The sequence below is a fragment of the Notolabrus celidotus genome, chromosome 1, assembly GCF_009762535.1.
Source record: "Notolabrus celidotus isolate fNotCel1 chromosome 1, fNotCel1.pri, whole genome shotgun sequence".
Classification (NCBI taxonomy): Eukaryota; Metazoa; Chordata; class Actinopteri; order Labriformes; family Labridae; genus Notolabrus; species Notolabrus celidotus.
Window position 1 is genome coordinate 18546648 of NC_048272.1, and position 25335 is coordinate 18571982.

Here is a 25335-nt window from a genome sequence, read left to right on the forward strand (position 1 = left end):
TAAAGATACATTTTTAATCACAAATATATTTCCTTTATTCATAGCATTATTTCATATTTTTCAAATCATAATTTTGTTTGCAAAATTGTTTTTTGTTCTCAAATCCATTATTTTTGATTGCATATTAAAGACACAATATTCTCTCCATAAATTATAGCCATCTTTACCACTTCTAAATGAACTGCCTGATCCGAGTGAAATTTGCTCTGTGTTTGCTCAACATTCAACCGTGGAGACGCACGATATACAGGTATGGCTGAACCACTGAGACAAGCAGAACTACACAAACACATTTTACTGTCTCAGGGATCAGATTTCAGAAAAGAGAAGGAAATTCATGAGCTGACTTCAAAGCAAAAGTAGTGAGTAACTAGAGCACTGATATAAATGAAGTGGAGTTAAAAGTACAATAATTGTCTTCTGAATGTAGTGGAGTAAAAGTAATAAGTATCCCCAAAAAATGATACTCAAGTAAATTATTTGAGTATCTGTACTTTACTTAAGTACTGTACTCAGGTAAATTTACTCTGTTACTGTCATGCGCTTCACTTATACCTTGTTTGTATCTCAATTAAAAGATTTTGACTAAAAATAAATAATAGAGGATAACTGCCATGACTATAGAGAATACATAATACTATTAAAAGTTATTTTTTTGAATTACCCCTCTCAACCACTTGGCTGTGAAATAGCCCATTACAGAAAAAGAAAAAGTTTTCTCCTGTGTACAGTAGAAGCTGCCACAAAAACATATTTAATCGTCGTCCAATCATATCGCTGTAAATGTTTGACAGGCAAGCTCGCGGACCAATAGGATGACTGTAAGGCTGCTGGAAAGGGGCGGGACGTAAGATATCCTATGTCATCAACTCAAGGCGCTTTGTTGTTCTTTCGGGGCAGAAAACAGGGATAAATACACCCAAGAAAAGAGCCCTGGAGGAGGATTATTCTTCTTTTGGTTTAATATAGTTAAAAGACGACTACACGAGGAGTCAAACTGATGTCGTTTGGTGAAAAGTGGAGTATTCTGAGGACCAAAGCAGCTCAGCGGTGAGCTAGCATTAGCCTCTTCGGGAGGAAGGAATTCCAGGGAAGAAATCTGTGCTGGGATGCTTCACGGAAGTTAAGGAAAAACTGTATTTAACAGTTCCGCGTGGAAACATGGCACTGTCCACTTCAACTGTGCCTCATTCTGAGTTAAATCAACTTAAAGGAAAAAGTAGATGGTGATTCTGTAACGCTTAACGTGCGAGTTCAGCTACGTAGCCTTCAGTTGGAAGTCTTTCAAAATGGCGGAGTGTTGGCCCATTCCTTCGGCCCTTGTCTTCATGCTGTTGAGTCTGAGTGCCTGTGCTGCTGATGGGTCTTGTCCTGCTCTATGCTCGTGTTACCAAGGGCAGGATGAAGTCCATGTTCTGGACTGCAATAGGAAAAAGCTGTCAGCGGCCCCCATGGATCCACCAGAGGGGATCACACAAGTGTAAGTACAGCTCCGGAGGGTGTCCTGCCCTGAATCCTGAACACTGATTTGTTGCTCAAACAAGGTGTGCACCAAAACAAAACAAGGAAGTACACCTGTATGCAGTTTAGCCAAATTACTCTTATTAAAAAGATTATACCTTTGCATGATTTGGACATCTGCATTATTACTTTTTAATAAAAAAGGGGAAAGGGGTGGCTGATGATACCATATGACATCTGATACATTACCCAAGATCATGATAATAACACTATACAGAGGCTTTTTCATGGTTGACAATCATGTAACCTAATAATACATCCCTATATCTGATCAACTGAAGAGATTAAGTGCAGGATAATGTAATACAAAGTGGCATAACAACGTTACAGGAATATTTTATAAAGAAATAACTTGTGAAGTGGTGACATGGTTAATCAGATGGGGAGGGAAATCTGCTCAGAGCACTGTATTACATCTATATTTGATATGGATGTAATGATGCACTCAACCCACGATTCGATTCGAATCCCGATTTTTAGTTCAGATACGATTCCCTCACGATTCTCTAACTATTTTCAAGAAAACTGATTTCTCAAAATTTAAACAACTTTAATTTTATTTCAATTCTCAGATATGGACAGTTGCAATATATATTTTTTCTCTTATTTCTTTGTAAACAAAGTAATTATTTTCTAATGTGTGGAGCTCAAATAAAACCACTACACACCTTTATTCCGCAACTTGCAAAAAACTTAAATCACTGTACAAAAATACCTTGTTGGAAAATTTCAGAACAATTATACAGAAATGGAAAGTGAACACTTCCCAAATAGAAGTATTAAATATTATAACAAATAAGGTACATTTCTTTAAATTAGACATGTAAATTTCAAGTATTCTCCTTGATCGATCTTTGGAAATGTTAACCATCAATTATCGATTGATCATTAAAAAAAATGTTTTCCATGTCAAAAATAATGTCAAATGCATTTTTCCCCTGAATCAAATTTTCCTTCACGACACAGTGTATATTAATGACGGTATTATACCGTTACGGGTCATATTAAGGTGTTCAAAATGTTAACACGCTGAATATCAACATGAGAAGCAGACTTAAAAATAACCGCAGACGCATGGTGATAGAGTGAAGACTCAGACTACAACATATGGATTTACTGCAACAGGAATAAACAGAATCATATTTTAGACTCGCAGTGTCCAGTTTTCTGTCTACTTGTTCTTATTGAGTAAAAAAAAGCAGCTATTACATCTTTATTTAAATATTCATTTTGTTGGGCACCAGCAGGACAGTAACATATTACTTATACAACATATACAAACGATTCTAATGTAGGTCCTGTTGAAGCCACCGCTGTTTTATACAACAGCCAAACAATGATTTAGACTTTGTTGTTCTTTTGGAAAGTGGTAGTTCAACCCATATTCTTGTTCCTCCTATATTTCCACATCAGATCTCATTGTTTTTATGTTTCTGTCGTGTCACTCATGTTGTTTTGATTTTCATTTCAGCACCATGAATCACAATGATCTGACTGTTCTCCCCTTCCTTGGAGACATATCCTCGAATGTCACCTCGCTGTCATTGTAAGTATAGAAGAAGAAGATGGATGTTTGAGTCTTTTGATTTATGAAGGATGATGTGATGAAACTAATTTCATAATCCTGTGTTGGATTCAGAGTCCACAATCGGATCTCCGAGCTGTTGATGCATCAGCTGCAGCCGTACCTTCTGCTGGAGACGCTGGACCTGACTTCAAACTCCATATCAGAGCTTAGAGTTGGATCCTTCCCCTCCATGCAGCTGAAATATCTGTGAGCAAACACTCCATATTTATATCATCTTAATGTCAGCATTTTTCACCACAGATGGGTGACATCACAGATACCACGTCCATTATTTATGCAGTCTATGGTTGTGATTGTTGACATGTCTGTACGAAAGCATCTTGTGGTTGTTGCTTAAAGGACAGAGACATCATTAATCCTCCTTGACTTTGTTCCAATGTTTCTGCTCTTTCATGTCACAGGAATTTGAGTAACAATAAGATCAGCGTTCTCGAGCCCGGCTGCTTTGAAAACATCTCCAGCTCTCTGCTGGTGCTGAAGCTGAACAGGAATAGATTAGTTGTGCTGCCATCCAAAGTCTTCAAACTTCCACAGCTCCAGTTCCTGTAAGTATCGAATGAGAGGATCCTGAAATTGATCAGTCAAAACGTGAGACTTGTTTGATGTTGGCAGAAGAATTCATTTGACTTAACTTACCTCATCCTGGCCAAAGCTTTGTCTCCACAGTTGTGTTTCTGTTGTTTTGATTCATATGAAGACTTTTATATGGAAACTCTCATTGCAGTGAAATGAAACGTAATAAGATCAAAATAGTGGACAGCTTGACTTTCAAAGGGATGGAGTCACTGAGGTCACTGAAGATGCAGAGGAACGGCATCACCAAGCTCATGGATGGAGCCTTTTTTGGGCTGAACAACATTGAAGAATTGTGAGTAAACTGTTACACACTCACGTTAGCAGCAACCTACAGTCTCAAAATATGAAGCCCATGCGGGAGTGTTAAAAACTGCAGTTCAGTGAGCGTCTGTGAACATGTTTATGGCCAGATTCAAAAAACGGTATAGCTACACACACTGTAGAGGGGGGTGAATTTTTTAATAACTCTGTATTTTCTGAGATATTACATGGCACCCACTGACAATTGGCTTCAAAACAGCGCTCAGGAACAGATGGGTGACATCACAGATACTACGTCCATTAATTATACGGTCTATGATCAGTAGTCATGGAAAAGCAACGTATTATCTGTGATCATCTGAACGTATTAATAAGGAAAGGTGTGAATGATCAAAGCCAGAAGACAGAAACGGTTTATATTATTATTCTGTTGACATGTTCATTAAACGGTCCGTCCTGTTATCTCTGTTTGTTAGAGCTCATTTCTAAAAGAAAAAAAAAAGAACATAATGAGATTTGTTTTTGTTAATGCCTTTGTGTTTTCCCATCTGCGTCTCAGAGAACTGGAGCACAACAACTTAACTGAGGTCGCCAAAGGTTGGCTGTATGGCCTGCGCATGCTGCGTGTGCTGCGGGTCAGCCAGAATGCTGTCGGCATCATCCGACCGGACGCCTGGGAGTTTTGCCAAAAGCTGGAAGAACTGTGAGTGTTTTTGCTTTATAGCTAAAATCCTAACACAGCTGAGAGTCCCCACTTTCTTTTATCAGCCCCGGGTGCTGAAACTCATTGTGCGTGCTCAGAGATTCTACAATTACCTTGCTTTTGTACTGCCGGCTCTCAGGAGCTGAGTCACGGCAGTTTGGCCTCAGATGGAATTGCTGAGTGTACTTTTTAACAATTTTCTTACATTACAACGTTTTGAGCACCACTCTTGAATGTAGCATCGCATTAACACACTGTAATATGGCAACTGTTTGAAGCAATCTGTGGTTGTTTTCTGCAGAGACTTGTCCTTCAACCATCTAACCAGGCTGGAGGAGACCGCCTTTGTGGGATTAGGTCTCCTGGAGAGCCTGAACCTGGGAGAGAACTCCATCAGCCATTTAGGAGAGGGAGTGTTTGGTGGTTTGGCAAGCCTGCGCACTCTGTAAGTACAACCTCAGAAAACCAGTCCAAGAAATGTCTCACATATTTGATCAGATCAAAAAATGTAATAATTCTCAGGGTGCAAAAAATAACCAAGATCCGACTTGTTCTTGGCTCTGTGCATCCTCATGAAGGCTGCTAACTACAGTAGGTCCTTTTGTTTCACTCTTCATGTGTACTTCTCGTCCTGTCTTTTTGTTTTCCCACGTAATCCCCTAGATTAATAACAGTAGACATTAACAGTATTTTAAGTCTCAGTCCTCTTCTACATCTTTGTAGCCCTCTTATCCATCTCATCATTAGTCATATGTCTAGTGATAGATCTAACCACCCGTTGTGTAATCTCTAAAGCATCCTGTTCGCTTAATTTTGTGTCCTATTTCACTGCCAGCCGTCGCAGCACGAAACCTGATTTAGAATATTAAGACAGACTGTCCACCAAAGAGTCCTGTTCCCAAGTGTAAATCACTCCCACTCTTTTAAAAAATTCCCACTGTGGAGTCCTTAAAATCCATTTGAGGTGCAGTGTTTTTCAATCAGGCACATTTTGGCAACAAGTTATCAGCCTGCAGGTAACAACGGTGGTTTCGGTTGAGTGTGGGCTCTGGCTGTTTGTTCGGCTCATGGAAGACTTAAGTATCAAAGACAGAAGACAGACCTGTTAGACGATAAGGAAGTATGAATTAAGGATATTCTAAAGGTTTGAAAACACTCGGGGGGACAAGTGATCTTGTCTACAAGTTATTAAGGCAGTTAAATGAGATCACATTTTGCAAGTAGGCAATGTCATATTGGGTTGATAGGGGCTGCAGAGCTAGAACCAGCATGCAGGTTAATGTCAGCATGTCTGTGCTTGTTGTGTGGTTACATGCCAGGTTAACCAAACAAGGCCTTCATAAAACTTGCCTCCTTTTTACGCTGTCCTACGAGACGCCGTCTGTCACCTGTGCTTGTTTCCGTTAGGGATGGGCATTTCAAGCCAAAATGCTACTTGATAATCATTGGCATCTATTCAACAATTATTTAAATAATCAACACACACACACACACACACACACACACACACACACACACCTGTCCCATTAACAGCCCTTTTGTGTGGCAGTCTTGTTAACCAGCAGCTGGACGATGTTCTGCTAGTAGTGGGCACTGACAGCGTCTGTCTCGATCTTTGCGTCAGTGTCTCTGTTTTGCAGCGTGGCGTGTGTGTTTACATTTTACAGCCATGCTCAGTCTCTGGAAATACGTGTAGTAGTGTAAGATTCAGAAACGGAGAATACCACAGAGACTGTCGCTAATGGAATACCGTATTACAACCAGGCACCGGTAAAAACGGTGAAAAATTGTACTTTTAAAATGAAAATATATTCAAAGTAACTCTGCGATTTTTTCACAGAGAACAAATATTTGAATAAAACTTAGACACGACATACTATTAGCATTTTGGACCAACGATAATGAGAATATTAATATTTTGTTCAACCAACAAGTAATTCTGGTGCCAATTAGCAAGTGTGGCAACATTTGATTGTGTTTTTTTTTTCATTACATACAAGAACATTCAAGAACATAGACAAACACTCAGCCTGCACACACACACACACACACACACACACACACACACACACACACACACACACACACACACACACACACACCTACACACCTACACTATCTGCCCACACCAAAACTAGTTGAAAAGTGTACGAAATTAATTAAATTAACCACTTGTGATTTCCACAATTTCTTTTAGAAAAAAATCCACATTTACATCCCTGATGACGGACAATTTTTGATTGTTAAGTTGATTAAACCTGCACATCCCTGGTATTAACGTCTGCGTCATCGTTAGCATTATCCACATTAGTTTTTGTATCTAGTTTTTTTTGTTAGTTGTCATTTAGGAAGATGCATTATTCAGTTTGATAACTGAAGTCAATCTTATTTCATGTGAGTATTTTTTATTCTTTTTATTTCAGTGAGCTTTATTTTAAACTCAACTCCACTGTAAAAATAGCTCTACTGAAAAATCTGCCAATTAAATAGCTTCCAAAATCTCATCAAATAAAAGAAAATGAACTCAGGCTGTAAATTCTTCACTGAAATTTACAAACGTTCGAAATAAGGTGTACTCCACTTGAACGTTTCATCAGCAAGTATTTATTTCTGCTTCATTTTGATAGGACTAAGTCATCGCTGATCACAGTATATATGTGGGCAGGGAGAGTGTGTTTGGGGGTATTACTGGTACAGGTTTAATGTCAGGAAGAAAAGCACAGATTAAAGACGGAGAGGAACATGAGGACTTGAGAGAAACTGCTGAATATCGTCAGAAGATCTGTATTTTTCCTGGATGTTGACATTTTTGATCCTGCACACACTCCACTCCCCCCTGTGCACCAGTGGGCGGCTTGATGTTGAGTTTATTGGATTTTTATTGGCTGATGAGAAAAAAACAATGCAATTATAAGTTTTTAGTAATTGTTCGTAACTTCTAGTTTTGGTGTTTATTCTGCTCATTCAGTTTTTTAATTAATGTGTTTTTTTTATCCTGCAGCTTCAAGAAATCAAGGCCAAACATGAGGCGGGGATAAACTAATATCAACATATTTCAGTGTCTTGTAGACAGACAACAGCAGCTCTGGCTTTGTCACAGACGTTCCTTTCAGGGTGCTAAACTCGATTAAGTGTTGTGCACTGCTCTGTTTATTGCCACAGGATTAGCTTCATATAATATAAGTTATCTGTTTCCACAAAGCTGTTCATGCCCCCCATGTCAGGGCCACAAAATACATTATTTATATTTGTGGTGTAAAGCTGCTGCTCTCATCCCTTTCCATTTTACAGAATCTGTGCTTTCTGAAAGACGACAGCTCTGAACATGTTAATGCTGCTACAATAGTTCTGAAAACACTCTGCAGCTGTGACTTGGAACATCACTGGAGATGTGTCTGTTCGGGATTCATTATTTGCAGCACAAAGTTCTGCTTGAGTCTCTGAGCTGCAGGGAGAAAGGGGTCATGGCTGGGAGTTTGACCATCCTGGGAGCTTTCATGGGAGAGGAGGAATTGGAGAGTGCCAGAGCTCTTTCAGAGGTGGCCAGGCATGAGGAAAGAGAAACAAAGGAGCCCATGACCCATCCTGTAAACACAAGGCCCCTCCGGGTTTCCAGCGCACCCATGAACTGTCCCGGTGCTAAACAGAGCCAATTAATTTCCCCTCATCAGAGCAGCAGGGGCAGCGAACTGTGACAAGCTGTGGAATTACGGTGTCTCGGATAGTTAGTCTCTGAACTGAGATTCACTGACACTGCCAAACACAGAGGAGATAGTGTGCCCTCGATGCGCTTTTTCAAAGGATCAAATGTGACTCTTGTTTTTCAGAGATATACGCAACAATGAAATCTCCTGGGCCATTGAGGACTCCATCGGTGTGTTTGAGGGGATGAAGAAGCTGAACACGCTGTAAGGACACTTTTACACACACTCACACTCTCACACACACACACACACACACACACACACACACACACACACACACACACACACACAAACACACAATCACACAAACACACACAAGCAGAATACATGTTTTGTGGCACAGCAGCTGACAGAGCTCAGTGTCCAAGTCCATTGACTGAAGAACAGATGGATGTGGTTGTTACGTCTCCTATTGACTTTCGACGTGGTTCTGAAGCCCAGTGACAGTGGTTGCCATATTTTAAATGCTGTCTCAACCTAAATTACAATGTTACAATACAATGTTACAATGTCCTTTAGCAGACGCTTTTATCCAAAGCGACGTACATAGGAGAACAAGAACAACACAAGCAAAGATCTAGACAAGAGGAAACAAGATCAGTAAGAGTAACAAAGTGCTTCAAGTCCATTTAGATGCAGGTACTGCCAAGCAGTGTAAAGGCAATGCAAAACTTTAGATCAACCTTAACACTTGCACAAAGGCAGAGCTAAGGCTTGCCTTTAAACTCAGAAAGTATTGTGTGCAGGGGCTGGTGAAGAAACAACAAAGTGCATGGATAGAACACAGCTGGAAGGACAAGTGCAGCACCTTTTATACTGACTCAGTATAGCAGTAGCAGTGATAGCACTCCCTGTTTTGACACCACTAGTTGTTCAAGCTGCTACAGGGTGCTGTAAAGGGTTTAGGTGTGCTGGAGAAAGAAGGTGTCCATGACAAACCCAGCAGTATAGTGTCGGGTAACGAGCTCTTTCTTGTCCACAAAGCTTCTAATATTATAAAATAAGATGACTTAAAGTGCTGTCCTCCACTGTTTTTTATTTTTCATGTTTCTTTATAACGTTATCTTTTTATTCCAGTCGGTGTATTTGTCATGTTGCAGGCTGTGTTAGCTGAGAAAGTTTTCTAAGTTTGCATCGCAGCCGGCCGGTCAGATATTTTAATCTAGCCTCCACAGAAGCTGTTGACAGAGTGTGCAATAAGTTGTACCCCAGGATCAGGTTTTGTTGCATCTGTCATAATACATAATCTTATTTTCCAGAATCCTCCAGCGGAACAAAATCAAATCCATCACCAAGAAAGCGTTCGAGGGTCTGGTCGAGCTGGAGCACCTGTGAGAACACACACACACACACACACGCACACACACACACACACACACACACACACACACACACACACACACACACACACACACACACACACACACACACACACACACACACACACACACAGACACTGCTTCTCAGCACTCATACGGATCTGAATGATTACAGATAGCTCTCAGTACCATGGTGATGTTGTCTCATGGTCGTACAATTTAATGCCACTTAAAGACTCACATTAAAGGTGTGTCTTTTTTTTTTATGTGTGCAGGGATCTCAGCAAGAACAGCATCATGTCTATACACCCCGAGGCGTTGTCCCACATGAAGCTCAAAGTGTTGTAAGTAAACACTCGAAGGAATCGCACACTGTTCATACTGTTCTTTGAGTGATTCATCATGCCGGTTAAGTAACACAGCGATTAAAGGACATGGTAAGGATTTTAAATGTTGATTATATAATCTTATGACGTCGCTCTCCACACTGTACTGTTCCAAGCTGTTGATCAGCTGTAGCTTTAACATAACTTCACTTTTCAAAAGTTTCAGCCTATTTTTGTGATGCTGTTTTTAAAAAAGTGTTATTTCTGACTCATTAGACACTTTCTGCGCTATGCTTTTGCCCAAGCAGAGAGTTGTGATTCAGCTTCAAAGCTGCAGCATCAACATCGGCCTCAGGCGACTGTCTCTCAAGCCTGTAAGAGAAAACATTAGACAGACTTAGTCTCTCGCCTTTTCCTGGCTTTAGTCAGCCCGGTCGAGGAGCGTCTCTCGAACAGTGCTGCTGTCAGGCCTCTAAAATGTATCCAACAGTGGTCATATCCTGTTATTAATTAGTCTGAAGCTTTAATAGATTATAGGACTATTTGCCTGATGAATGGGTAATGTGGCTTTACTTGATAACTGAGCTGGAGGGACAAATGGCAACACCTTCACAATGAAGATTATTTCAGTATAAAGTCTATTAAAAACATCTTTCTGGATGCGCTGAATCAGTTCTTTATTAAGATCATTGAAACTAATTCCGATTCCATGCTCACTTGACTTCTATCCTGCAGAGAATCAGGTGCAGGACTCTGAAATTAATTCTGCTTTACAGACGATTAAATGAACCTTTGATTAACTGAAATGAATAACTTTTTAACAGCTTCACATGGTTGTATCATTGCTTGTTGTCTGTATTGTGTTTAAGGTGTCTGTAGGGATCGTCTCAGGGTGTTATTTTAGAAACTCACTGAGAGTTTATCTCTTACAGGGTCACTTTTAAAACCGTAACACTGGGAGAGACGCATGTGCTTTAGAGAGGACTACTGTTACAAGCTGTTAAATTAAGTGAATCATAGCTTCTTCTTTTGAGAAGTACACACACATACAAAAAAGACAGAACAAATTAAAGAAAGAAAAATCAAAGACGTTTTTCGAACCGGAGGAACTTTACCCCTGAACTACATGCATTTTCGACCGGTGGACCCAGGGTCTAAATTTAGTTCAGGGGTAGTTATTCTACCCCCTAAAAAGCCCCTGCTAGGGGGGTAGTACTTTTCAAAGGTCCCAAGACTTTCAGGGGGCAGGGCCTGCAATGCTGACCACGAATGCGTCTCTCCAGGTGTTACGGTTTTAAAAGTGACCCGGCCGATCTCTGCCACGGCTTCTTGAGTTAAAACAATTTTAAAGCCGTGTTGAAACGTCTTTGCTACTCGCGCTTATCTCCTCTCACGTGTTGATATAGTGAATCCATCTGTGATGAAATAAAGCACAATCTAAAACAGCGCGAGCTGAGTCTCTTCCATGCTAACTGGCTAACTGTTGTGTTTTTCATAATGATACCTGCCTGTCCGTCTGCTTCTATAGTGCCATCTGTGATGAATGGCATTCGTCTTTGATTTACTGCCCTCTACTGGGCTGGTGGTGTAGTACATTTCCTTTTTTCTCTGATTTTCGGCCTGATTTGCACAATCTACCCGAGACTTCAGCCCGCAGTCAAATCGCAGACAACAATGGGGGTACAGAACCTTTTAGTTCAGGGTAAAGTATTTCTGGGGGCTAAAAGACCTCCGGAACTCTTGGTCGAAATAAACCGCTAGAGAATCACAGATGTGGGTGATGTTATTGTGGTTGGCGGGCGGAATAAAAACACTGCAGGTAAATCTACCAGTCAGACCCGGGTCCTTTGAAAAGTACCCCCCCCCCCCCCCCCAAATCTACCAGTCAGACCCGGGTCCTTTGAAAAGTACCCCCCCCCCCCCCCCCCAGCAGGGGCTTTTTAGGGGCAAGATTATCTACCCCTGAACTAAATTTAGAACCCGAGTCCACCGTGCGAAATGCACGTAGTTCCAGGGTAAAGTTCCTCCGGACGAAAAAGGCTGACTGAGACTTATGTTTGGTGTTCTGATAATCACAAATCAATACTAAATCCAGAGCTCTGTTCAAGATAAGATGAGGGAGGCTCACTGTTCCTCATGCCGCAACATAACACACATTTATTTTGTTGAAGTATTTCAAACAAGTAAACTCAAGCTTGCTTTTAGAGAACCATAAATCACTGCATGATATGGTTTCCAACGAACCCTGAGAATCCCCAGATTTATGTAATTCATTCAGCAAGTTCCCCTCCTGCTTTTCTCTCTCGCTAGTTTGATGATTTAATCGAGTTTTACACCGGCTCATCCCACACCTCCTTGATTACCTGTCTGTTCTTAGTGTGCTGAACACGAGCAGCCTGCTGTGTGACTGCCACATGCAGTGGCTGGGGCCTTGGCTGATTGACAGCCCGTTCCTGCAGTCTGTCTCCGCTATCTGCGCTCATCCTGCCAGCCTGCTCGGCCGCAGCGTCCTGTCTGTCAGCCCGGAGGAGTTTGTCTGTGGTCAGTATAATTCTTCTGTTCTGTTTTTTCTTGCACTGTTTGAAGTCTGATGAACGGAAATGTTTGACAGCTGGGACAAACACAATTACAGAGAATAAATATTGGATTATTAAAGGAACAGGACATACTTTTACTTCTTGCTTTACATAAATGAAACAGCTGTATTGTTGTTTTTCCAATATTAATACCAGAATCAGAATCAGAAATACTTTATTTATTCCGAGGGGGTGGAAATTTAATTATTACAGTATGTCATCATAAATAGTATATAAGAAAGTTGAAATATTAATATAAAGAAGGAATACAATCAGATGTAGTTACGAATAAAATAAAAATAAGTGAAATGAAATAAAATAAAGTAAAATTAAATTAATTATGATTAAATGAAATACAATGAAATAAAGTTAAGTAAATTGAAATAAAATAAAATTAAATAAATTAAAATTAAATAAAAATAAAATAAAAAAGTAAAATAAAGTTAAGTAAAATTAAATTAAATTAAATTTGAAAAAATGAAGTATATAGAGAAGCGTAGATTAGTTAGAATTATCTACTTAAAAAAAGCACTGGGAATGAAGGTAATATATGCAAGGATGTTAAAGTGGTATGGATGTTGCTTGGATATCTTTCATTTCAGAAGGATCTGCTGTCAACATTCAGACTATCTAACTTATTCAGTACAGATATCTTCATGCGAACTTCTAAAAAGCATTATGTCAAACCCCAGAGAACTGATGTTGTCTTCATATCTAATTAAAGATGCATTAATAATGTTTCATTGATCCATTAGCTCTTTATTTTATGAATTTTTGGAATGCTGCAATAACTCTCTCTAACTATTTCAAATGCGAAGAAGCCAAACTAGTTCAGGAGTGTATTTTTATTTCCTCCTCCAGCTGCTTTTAATCTCTTTCTCTTACGGCTGGATTGTTTCATTTTATGTCTCTTTTCATAGCAATCCCTTGAAAGTGGAAAAAAAAAAACACATTTTATGTCTTTTATGTTCTGATAAAGATAAGACTGACGTTTTTTATTTCTGGTACAACTCTTCCTCTCCTTTTGATTATCAGTTCTGAAAATGCCTCCTGTATCTATTTATGCCGCTCCTCTGACTCAGAAAAGGAGTTGCTGCGTTTAAACTTCCTCCTTCTGCTCCTCCACAGATGATTTCCCCAAACCTCTGATCACAACCCACCCAGAGACGTCTGTGGCTCTGCGGGGGAACAACGTGACTCTGAGCTGCATCGCGTCCAGCAGCAGCGACTCTCCGATGACCACGGCTTGGCGGAAAGACGGCGAGGTTCTGTATGACGCTGAGGTGCAAAACTACGCCCGCTACCAGGAGGGGGAGCTGATCTACACTACCGTGCTCCATCTCCTTAATGTCAACTTCACCGACGAGGGGCGATACCAGTGTGTGGTCTCCAATCACTTCGGATCCAACTACTCCAACAGAGCCAAGCTGACGGTCAACGGTGAGGAGGTTAATGTCATCAGGAAGATGCAGGGATAAATGATTGTATTTGTAAAGATCTTTTTGCTTCGGTAGAAAGATTGACGTCTTTCTCTGTAGAAAACACAGGGACAGTCGAAAATTAAATACAATATACCCTGTTAGATTTATTTCCAGCGGCTCTATTATCTCACTCAGAGAGAGATAATGTATTTCTCTTCTTCCCCTCCCACCCCTGACTCTCTGCCCTCTTATCTTTCAGAGCTGCCATCCTTCCTAAAGACTCCCATGGACCTGACAATCCGGACCGGGACGATGGCCAGGCTGGAGTGTGCCGCTGAAGGCCATCCATCACCCCAGATTGCCTGGCAGAAGGACGGGGGCACAGACTTCCCCGCTGCTCGGGAGCGCAGGATGCACGTGATGCCAGACGACGACATCTTCTTTATCGCTAACGTGAAGACGGAAGACATGGGGGTGTACAGCTGCACGGCTCAGAACGCAGCTGGCAGCCTGTCTGCAAACGCCACCCTCACCGTCCTAGGTGAGTCACGTCACGCAGCTGATTGAGAGAGCGGATCTTTTACTACTGGGTCATTTCAGCTGAGTCAATCTGCTACAACTAGATGCTTGTTCATGTCTGTAACTCATTACAAATCCTTGTTTTTGGGTCACCTTCTCAGGACTCTTTACTGAAGATTGTGATGATGCAGACCTTATTTATTTATTAATTGTATTTAAGGGGCTCATACATCTGGAGAGGACAGAACAGTGGATTGATCAGGAACCCGGGAGAGAGAGTGGGGGAATAACATGCAGGAGAGGGGCCGCAGGCTCGAATTGAACCTGGGCAAACGGCTATATATATATATATATATATATGCTTTATAAATAAACTTTATTAATATTATTATATGGGCGCACAGCTTAACCATTACGGCCATATTCCACCAGATCCATGTCGGGTCTGTCTCCGATCCGTCACGGCACCGGATCTGATAGGTTTCTATTCTAGTCAATGTGTTAACTCCCACTGAATCCACTCCGTTGCGTCCTGGCTGCGTCTCTGATCCGGCAGGTTGGAGCCCACCGGATCAGACACGCAAGACTTCTGTTTTTGCCGGATGCCAGAGCACGACGCATCAATACGCACAGAGCAGATGGAGCAGGACAGGAAGTCAGGCACCAAAACAAAATGACATCCGGTTAATTTTCCGAATAAAACACCAGATCGTATTTCACTTAACTACAACAACAAACCGTCATGATGAGCGGAGCAAGGCCTGGAGTCAACAGGTCAGAGGTTTTCAGAGGACTGTAAAGACAACATGGATGAGGATAGGGGGAGATGGAGGAGAATCTTTGATTCAGTAATTACAGTGGCAAAACATCGGTCTAGTGACTCCAGCTGTCCGGTGGTCCTGCTCCGTGCTGTGTTCAGAAAATGCAACCAGTGGGTGTTGATGGACGAGAGAGCACAGAGATGGACCGCAGCGGATCAGAGACGGACCGGACACGGATCTGGTGGAAAAAAATGAGGACATCTAAAAAGTATAAGAAATAAGCTTCAACCAAGATTCAAATGGTACTGCTCTTCAATCAGGCTGGTTATGCTGTAATATTTATTCAGAAAGTTAAGGTATTGATCTGCAAACTAGTAAGCATAGAAGAAAACATCCAGAACATGAAGCACTTGGTGCGGGACAGAGACAGCAGACGTAAAAAGAAGCTAAGTCTGAAAACCAGAAGGTGCTTGAACATGCACTGTACGGCCCGTAATGTCACTTGTGGTGATTCGTTTCATTAAATGCATATTGGAGCAGCTTCTGTTGTGCAGACTCATCTATCGATTTGCAAACTATCACAGCAGTTGTCACAGAGGAGGTATTTCCATGTTTACTCCCAGAATGCAGTGTCCGTAAGCCAAGTATAAATAGCAGCTGTTTTTGAGCTGTCTTCTTCACCTGCAGGAGTTTAGTTCAGGCCTCAATGATCTTATTTCAGCAGAAGTTGTTGAGATTTGCAAGTTCCTCTCTGCAATAATGAAGCACAAGTGAAAACTACATATACAGAGCTATTATTTAGTGTTATACTCATAGCTTTGAGAACAAACAGGTGCATCTGAGGCAGCATTCTGTGAGTGCTCGCAATGATAAGAATGATAAGGCATTTAGAGACTCACCAATTAAAAACCTAGACATTGCAGAGCCTCTGATTCTGACACTGAAGACTCCGCGACATAAAGCTGCATCACTGATAATCCTGCTGTCCTGTAAGGAGCCAGAGAGATGTCATTACAAATGGATCTGCCACGCCCACACAGTCTTAAAAGTGGTGTAAACGTCAAAGTGAGCCATGTGTCAATCATGACTGTCTCATAATGACGAGGCTGTTTTTTGATTTTAGTGTCTCTGAATGAGACTCTTGAATCTGGCACCCTGAAGTGTCCGGATCAGGTGTCTTAATAGCTCTGCTGCTGAGATTTTATTTAAGCCATGAGCTTGTGTTTAATCGATATCTCATTTAAAGTTTGTGATCAAGGTTTAATCCAACAACTTAAGAACAGTTTATCTAGAAATAACAATCCTGACCTCCGACGTCTCCATATTAACAGTTTGACACAAATGCTAATTGGATAATCCTTTTTAAACACAGAAATCAATAAACCCTCCTCTCCCTTAGAAACTCCATCCTTCATGCGGCCGCTGGAGGACAGAACTGTGGCCCGCGGCGAGACTGCAGTGCTTCAGTGTATCGCCGGAGGCAGCCCCGCTCCTCGTCTGAACTGGACCAAAGACGACGGGCCTCTGGTGCTCACAGAGCGCCACTTCTTTGCAGCGGCCAACCAGCTCCTCATCATCGTCGACGCTGGTCCTGCTGATGCTGGGAAGTACACATGCATCATGTCTAACACTCTGGGAACAGAACGTGGTCACATCTACCTGAGCGTCTCACCATCACCGAACTGTGACACGGGGACGGGATACGACCAAGACGGATGGACCACTGTGGGCATTGTGGTGATCGTGGTGGTGTGCTGTGTGGTTGGAACCTCACTGGTCTGGGTCATCGTCATCTATCACATGCGCAGGAAGAGCGAGGACTACAGTATCAGCAACACAGGTCAGCAGTTCAGACTAGGGATGTACATTTTTAGTATTCTTTGTGATCGAACTTTTGAAATATTAACGATCAATTATTGATTAATCATTTAAAAAAACATAGATGTTTTCCATGTAAAAAACAATGCCAAATGCGTTTTTTCCCTTACATCAAATTTTCCTTCATGACACAATGTATGTAACTGACTGTATTGAACACCTATGGATCGTATTGAGGTGTTCAAAATGTTAAACACGTTGAATATCAACGTGTGGAGCAGGCTCATAATCTCTGCGGACACAGTCATATATATTGAGCGAAGGCTTAAAATACAACATGTTGATTTACTGCAACGAGGGAACTGAACAGAAACATATTTCAGACTCACAGTGTCCAGTTTTCTGTCTACTCATTCTTATTGAGAAAATAAACATGTGAACGCAGTCAGGAGTCGGCGGCGGAGAAAAAAAGCGCTCGTGGAGACCTGTCACTCAGCCGCATCCCCAAGCTGAGCGTCTCCAATGTGCGCAACACCTTTAGTCAGCTGATTCACATCGAGACATGCTTTAAACATAAACACCTCCCTAGTAGCTAAACAAAATATAAGACCACATGATGTTTGTTCCACGTGATAGAAAATCAAAAACAAAAAACGTGTTTTATTAATTTCTAAACAATCAATCAACTGATATTCAATTAATTGTTGACATCCCTAGTTCAGACATCTCAATCGTCCCAATGAGACAAGAAATGGACAGATCCAGCTTTAAAGCTCCTGTTTTTGTCCACTTTTGCCAATGCAGAAGTGCTAAAAACTGCAGTTTCTCGAGTGTCCACTTGAGGCTGGCTCTGCAAGTACTTGAAACCACATATACACCCATTCAAAAAAGACGATCTTTACAGCAGAAATAAACATGTTTACAGCCTGGTACAAAAAAATGAGTGTAGTCTGGATAGCTCATTTCTCTGCACACACTGTATGGGAGGTGAATTTTTTCATAAAGTGGCAATTTCGAAGATATTGTGATGACAAGATTTCCATAATAAGAGGCACAGCTGACTTGACATGCGAGCACACTGTAGCTGTTGACTAGGAGGCTCAAAGCCCGCCTCTTTACCTCACACTAGCTCGACAGCAGTTATGTTGAGTTCAACATTTCCAATATGGCTCCAGCCGCCGATTGGCCTCAAAACAGCGCTTCAGAAACAGATGGGTGACGTCATGGATTCTATGTCCGTTATTTATACAGTCTATGGTTTTTGCTCCCCTGTGGACAAAGATGTACCTCTACCTCTTTGCTGGTTTAGTCATGTACTTGTTGAAGTCGTGTTGTACTCTAATCATCTCATCCTGCTGTCATTAATCATTTAAATGTATCACTCATCGAGAATCCTTGCTGTAGAAAATGATCGATAATCGATTTGCTTACAGAGCCATCAATATGTATTTCACTTGGTTTTATAATCGCGTGATTCCAAGTACAACTTTTAAAAATTTCAAAAGAGTAACTTGGTTTTTCATTTAGACTTTCTTCCATTTTTATGCCGCAAGTAGCTGATCCAACTTTCTCCACATTCAGTGTAAATGCTGGTTTATGAACGTCCTGTGACCTGACTTTGTAAGTTAGAGAAGCTTGCCTCTGGTGAAGTCGTGAGCGTTGTGTTACAAAGAGTCAAAAGGCTGAGAGGTGGAGAGAGAAGCATGAATAACTAAAGTGTCAGAATAATCTAACAAAGACAGAATTGTGGATCATACCGTCGTCTTTTTGCAAACATGATCAGCTTTACCCAGCAGAGTCGGAGGTAACTTGAATAATCTTCCCCGTTTTCTGTAAAACGTAACAAAATATGTCTCTGTTTGTTCTAGATGAGATGAATTTGCCTGCAGACATCCCCAGCTACCTCTCCTCTCAGGGAACTCTGTCTGAACCTCAGGAAGGCTACAGCAACTCTGAGGCCGGCAGCCACCAGCAGCTCATGCCTCCTCTCTCCAACGGATATGTGCACAAAGGAACAGATGGTGAGTAATCTCTGTGATTCCAACATATTTACTCTGTGAAACAAAGCCTGGGTCGTGGATATTGTTATTGTTATTGTTGTTTCCTCAGAGATCATGTCAGTGTGGTTACACAAAGGTTGTTATTTAGACATCACGCGATAATGTCATGCTCTATTTCGACCAAGTCTGGTTCACTCACATGACATAAGAACACAAACTCATGGTAAAAGACGAGGGAGTCTCTGCTCTTATTACTGCAGACTTTATTTATATCTGGAGAAAACACATCAACAACATGTGCCTCACAAGTTCTCCGAAGTTACTCCTTAATTGTTTTTTTCATAAAGACATCAGCTGAGTCTGTTCTTGTCAAGTCAGAGAAACCAGAAGTTACGAACAGGTCCTTTGAATAATCCAACAGCTGTGTTTGAGCTCAATGAATCATACGTCTACACGGCTGTGACTTTTAATCAGACATAAAGTAACATCCCGTCAGGACTGATTAATACCTGGTCGTTAGAGATCACATTTCCAAATCATCTTCATCAGACGTTTGCGATGATGTCAGCTTTGTTAAAAGAAGAAAACAAAGCACATTGTGTCGACAAACCTCAGGAAGAGAAGTTGATTCTGTGGAACTGACTTCTAGGAATCCTGCATCAATAAATGAAGAAGGAAAAACTACGAAAAATGAACGACAAAAAGCTTTTTGGGTTTCTGATATCTTAATGCAGACAGAAGAAAACATCATTATTTCTTTATTTATTCATTCGTTTTTTGGGGACTCCCACGTAAAAATGTGTTCTTATTTTTTTAACTATTATTCAAATATTTTAATTATACAACACCGCACTGTTACTTTTTATATTTTAAAACTGTCATCTTTCCACTCTGTCTTGATTTATTTCTTCTCTGTGATTGTTTATGGTTTGCCTCAATGATTTCGATGTCCTCCTGTAGTTAGTGCGTTAACATTACATGGACTTGAGAATCCTGGTTTTGATCAGGTTTTTTAAGTATCCCAATTCTGTGTTTGCGCATGTAAACTTCAAATCCTGAGTTCAGAAACCAGGATCTGGTTTTGAGAATCTTTATTTTGCGACTCAAAGAAGTGCAAAAGAAAACAGGATACTGTGGCATGTTAGCACCTCACCCAAGTTTCTCAGCTGCCGACTACCTGCGCAGGCGGAGTGAGGTATCAGCAAAACAAACATGGCCGCTGCAATGTAAGCGTAAGACACTGAGTTTTACCTTTCAGTAATTAAGAGAGTTAAATATAGTTAGAAGTTTAGATTGGAGAAATTGTCCACATGCTGACCTGTTCAAGTCTGTGGTGAACAGGCGACAGGGCGCTGGTTTCCTAACATGTACGGTGCAACAAATCAGGTCACATCAACCAAACGACAAAACCAAAGAAATGACTCTGATCCAGCAACTTTTAAACTTTACAAAACCTTGGATGAGATGCTCTGTCACAGTCAGCTGACAGCAGACAGTGTTGTTCATGTGGGCTTCTCTAGTGCAACAGAGCCTTTACAGATACACACAGAATCCAGGTAAGGTGTTCAGTACATGCGCAAATAAGACGAAGTAATCAGAAACTGGGATGCAACTATTCTTCATGTCTACGGGGATATGAATAACAGGGTGTGCATGTGAATGCAACATCCCAAATATGATCAACACTGGGGTACATGTAAACTCCCTCTGTGTGTCTTCTCCTTTTGTCATGATGTTTCCATGTTTTGTGTTAAGCATGTTGAATTATTAAACAAACTCTCCTTGTCCTGTCTGTGTCAGGTGTTTGTTACGGAGACACAGGCAGCGAGGTGGAGACTGAGGGACACGGAACGCTGCACTGCAGGGTCGGGGCTCTGTTCACCGGGCGGAGCAGCTTCCATCCTGGAGACACCCGAGAGGGACTCTCTGGACTTCCTACAGGTCAGTGACATCTGAGAGAATGTGGTTTTTATTTATCTTTAGATTAAAAGTAGTTTTATTTGTATATTTTCCAAGAGTCTGTGTGTTCTTTAGACATTTGTCTGCTTGTCACAGGATTTTGAAACTACTGTATCATTGTCTATTCTCCTGTCTTGAAGCATGTCTACTAAATACTCAGATTTATGTTTTCATTTTATTTTTATAAATGATGAAGCTATTTTATTTAAAGAAAGTGCATGCTACAATATATGATCATAGTAAGGCAGAGGAGTAGTACATGATTGACATCCTCCATAACACAGCCGACAAAGTGTTCCCACTAGGGATGTACATTTTAAGTTTTTTCCATTATCGATTTTTGGAAATGTTAACGATCAATTATCGATTAATTGATAAAAAAAAAACATTATTATTCTTAAGTCAAAAACAAAGCCAAATGCGTTGTTTTCCCCCTAAATTATATTTTCTATTATATTATATCTCCCTGATAGATAAATGTAATATGAGACCACATGATGTTTGTTCCACGTGACGGAAAATTGATAGTAAAAATGTGTGTTTCGAGTAATTTCTTAACAATCAATTAATCGATAATCGATTAATTGTGGTCATCTCTAGTTCCCACACAATACACTCTGAGATTTAAGTGTCTCTTTTTCTTTTCTCACTGAGATGAATCTGGATTATTAAATGTTTAGATGTTATAAATATCAAGTCATAGTGAGAATAATAAAGGGTAATCAGGTGTACTTGCAGGGCCTTTCACAGCTACACTAACAGAATCTAAAAATGAAACCACTGAACCGCTGAAAAAGGTGTTAGATAAAGAAAAAGAACATATGTCTATTACTCTCACCAAGACGCTTCTTCTCTCCTTCCAGGTGGAGCGGGTCCTCTGGTCATCTGCTCCGACTGCTACGACAATGCCAACATCTACTCTCGCACGCGGGAGTACTGTCCCTACGCCTACCTGGGAGAGGATGACCCGCTGGACAAGTCTCTGCCGGGTCTGAAGGAGAGCTTCAGCGAGCACGCTCAGCACGAGGACGCGGCCCTCGAGAGCCTCATCAGCAACCAGGACTCCTCCGTCTTTCTCACCTCGCACGAAACAAGGCTGAGCAGCCACACTCCCCCGGAGTGCTACACTAATGGTGAGACTTGGAGACAGTTTCTAATTTTAACTTTGAGAGCGAGATGGTGGCACCATCCTTTGTCTGAGTGCAAACGATCATGTCCTACCTGCTGACTTTTTGGGAGCTTTTGCTTCTTGGAACATTTTTCTTTCCTGTTATTTGTGAATGTTACAAATTTAGCTCCTGCCTCTGTGTTTACTCTTTGTTCTGAAGCTTCTCGAGTGTTTATACTGAGCTTCTTTATTTACTGAAGTCTCTGAGTTTTTTTAGTGAGCTGCTTGTCGAATGAAACTTTGTTAGAGCGGTTGATCCTCCAGAAAATATCTCCCTGTTGAGAAAAGATGAGAAACAAAGTGTTAAAGTCAGTTTTGTTAATGCTTAAAAAACTAATTAAAGATTAGCTACTCAACAGAATTATGAATAATCCAGATGTGTCATATTCAGAGACACATTTCAGCTACAAAGGCAGCTTCACACAAGACATTAAAATATAATGAAAGAGCAGAGGAAGCATAAAAAAAGAATACATTAAAAAAACATTCAAACAGATTAATACAATTAAAGAGGATAGAATTAAAAATCAAAAACAAAAGCTGAAGCTGAAATATGATCACAGAATGAGGATGAGGGTCAGCTGTTGTAGCAGCAATGCAGCAGAAAAAATACTGATTATTCTAGCTTTTAAATCAACAAAGGAAAATAATAACAGAGCTTCCACTCGCTGGATTATTTTCAGCCAGAAAATAACCAACCTTTTCCAACGCTAGCATCAATCAATCACTCTTTATTTATATAGCGCCAAATCACAACAAACATTAGGTCACGCTTATACAAACAGAGCAGGTCTAGACCGTGCTCAACGTTAAAATATTAACAGAGACCCAAAATCAAGACAGGGTAGACCGGACTTCCACCAGATCCGTGTCCGTGCGATGAAATAAAGCACAATCTAAAACAGCTACGAGCTGAGTCTCTTCCATGCTAACAGGCTAACTGTTGTGTTGCTCATAATGATACCTGCCTGTCCGTCTGCCAGTATGCTGCGTCTGTGATGAATGGCATTCGTCTTTGTTGTACTGCGCTATACTGGTCTGGTGGTGTAGTGCTTTTCCTTTTTTTCCCCCTCCATACGTCACTGGCCTGATTTGCCCAATCTATCCGGGACTGCAGCCCCCGGTTGAAACGCAGACAACAATGGGGGCACAGGAACCTTTTAGTTCAGGGTAAAGTAGTTCTTGGGGCTAAAAGACCCCGGAACTCTTGGTCGAAATGAACCTCGAGAGTAGCTGCTTGCTCTTGAAAATGTTGACCTTGTAAAAAGTCAATAAAAAGCTCTGAGAGTTTAATAATGATACAGATTTATTCTATAGCACTTATCAAAACAGACGTTACAAAGTCCTTGACATCGAAAAAAACAACAACAAAATGAACGAGCAAGACAGGGAGACATATTGAACGAGCAAGACTTACGGAATTTAAGAGGAACAACTTGAAGCAACAGCTGAGTGAGGAGTAAAAGAGAAACTATTAATAACTGTAAAACAAATAAAAATCAAGGATTGAATGAAAGAAAACCATAAATAAAAGTAGTTTAAAAATGAATAAAGCTGCATGGATAAAACAGAATATTACAAGAAGGCCATTCGATAAAAATAAAAGAACATCTTCACTTTGCTCTTCACTGAAAATCAGCCCTCCAAGATTATCTGAAGGAGTTAAAACTTCAAATCAAACAACTTTTATTCTATTATTATTATTTAACTTTCTTTGAACCGTTCATCAAAAAGAAATGCTTTGTAATAATCTGAACTCTCAGGCATCTAATAACTGTTCCACTCTCTCTGCAGATTCTCTAAGCAGGTCATTCTGGGGAGACAGGGAAGATCCTTCCTCAAAACCCCACCCAGGAGCGTCCCAGCACCCGGTGACGGTTCACAGGACGCCTCCTCTGACCTCGGCTGCTGACGGAGCAGACGAGCAGAGTGAAGCAGAGCGAAACTGTTTTCCCAACCAACACACACAAGACCACAGAAGTGCCTCTAATAGGACTAACCCTCAGGAGCATCCAGCTCCCACATAGGTTCTTAACACTTCACCTACGCTCTGCCTCTGACTCCTCTTAGCTGCATCCCCCACAGCCCCCCACCCACTACCTCCAAAGAGACTCCTCACACTCTGCCAAAGATGCTCTCTTGTATGTTTACATTCCTCTCTGGCTCAAGAGGACATATTAACGGTCTCCACTGTGGAAAGACTGCCGCGCCTGGCAGGAGAAATAGATCTTTAGTTAAAGGGACCTCCACCTTGACACCTCCAGCTCTGCAGGACGCCTTTTCTCCTCCACTCCTCTTTGTTCTCTTCCACGAGGAGGCAATGAATGTATGCTTTAAAGAGCCGTGTCGGATGCTGCCGCGCAAGAAGACACGTTTGATTCTTTTATAAGCTCTCTCCTCAATCCACGCTGTTGCTGCTGCTGCTGTGGGGATGAAATTTTCTCTCTTCATTCCTGGTACGGATGCCCAATGGAGAGAACGTGACTCTGGGAGAAAAAGACAACCCTCTTATTCCCACGTGAGGAACACAAGGGGTTAAAGTAGAAAAGTTCTCCGACCAGCAGTTTGTGGTTGGGAGAGAACAGTGAATAGGTACGTCCTACATTCCTGCAGCCATCCTGACTGACTGACTCTATGCTCTCTGCTCTCCTGTTATGCAAATTCTAGAGACACTGACACCAAACTGTGGTGTATATTATAAATATATATATATATATATATATATATATATATATATATATATATATATATATATATATATATATATTCGATATCTTTATCTGATCTTGTTTTTGTCCGATGTGAAACAGAATAGTGAGAACTTAATTTCCTCTTTGCTGTGACGAGCAGGTTTGGGAGGAAAGCATACATTTGTTTTGCACATGTGACAATCGCTGGTTGTTTCCTATTAGTTGTTGATCCGATGGCCTTTTTAACAGCATTCTCAGTAACCTCTTTCAGGGGGCTTTATGGTTTATCATTGACTGAATAGAAAGATGGATGACGTAGCTCCACAGATCTCACAGGACGATAAAACCTCCAGAACAAGGCCATGGTAGGATATTTATTGAGATATTTTAGAGAGAAAAAAGACGAATAAAAGCATAATGATTTA

General features: G+C 41.0%; 1 protein-coding gene across 1 annotated transcript; it reads left to right on the top strand.

Annotated features, from left to right (window-relative positions):
* The first annotated feature begins 825 nt into the window (after positions 1 to 825).
* On the top strand, positions 826 to 24907 carry lrig2 (leucine-rich repeats and immunoglobulin-like domains 2). Its single transcript, XM_034698434.1, has 18 exons — positions 826 to 1480; positions 2993 to 3067; positions 3161 to 3295; positions 3511 to 3654; positions 3834 to 3977; positions 4506 to 4649; positions 4951 to 5094; positions 8477 to 8557; positions 9613 to 9684; positions 9948 to 10016; positions 12376 to 12539; positions 13703 to 14014; positions 14255 to 14536; positions 16675 to 17115; positions 18962 to 19114; positions 20894 to 21034; positions 21916 to 22185; positions 24015 to 24907. Exons 1-18 carry the CDS (start codon positions 1290 to 1292, stop codon positions 24245 to 24247), a joined length of 3195 nt encoding a protein of 1064 aa, XP_034554325.1. The 5' UTR covers positions 826 to 1289; the 3' UTR covers positions 24248 to 24907.
* Positions 24908 to 25335: the final 428 nt, after the last annotated feature.

Bases quoted from the DNA above. Each gene is read 5' to 3' on its own strand.
- lrig2 (XM_034698434.1), top strand. From the start codon at position 1,290: ATGGCGGAGTGTTGGCCCATTCCTTCGGCCCTTGTCTTCATGCTGTTG. The intron at 3,655-3,833 runs GTAAGTATCGAA...CTCTCATTGCAG, and splicing joins CTTCCACAGCTCCAGTTCCT to TGAAATGAAACGTAATAAGA. The intron at 21,035-21,915 runs GTCAGTGACATC...CTCTCCTTCCAG, and splicing joins ACTCTCTGGACTTCCTACAG to GTGGAGCGGGTCCTCTGGTC.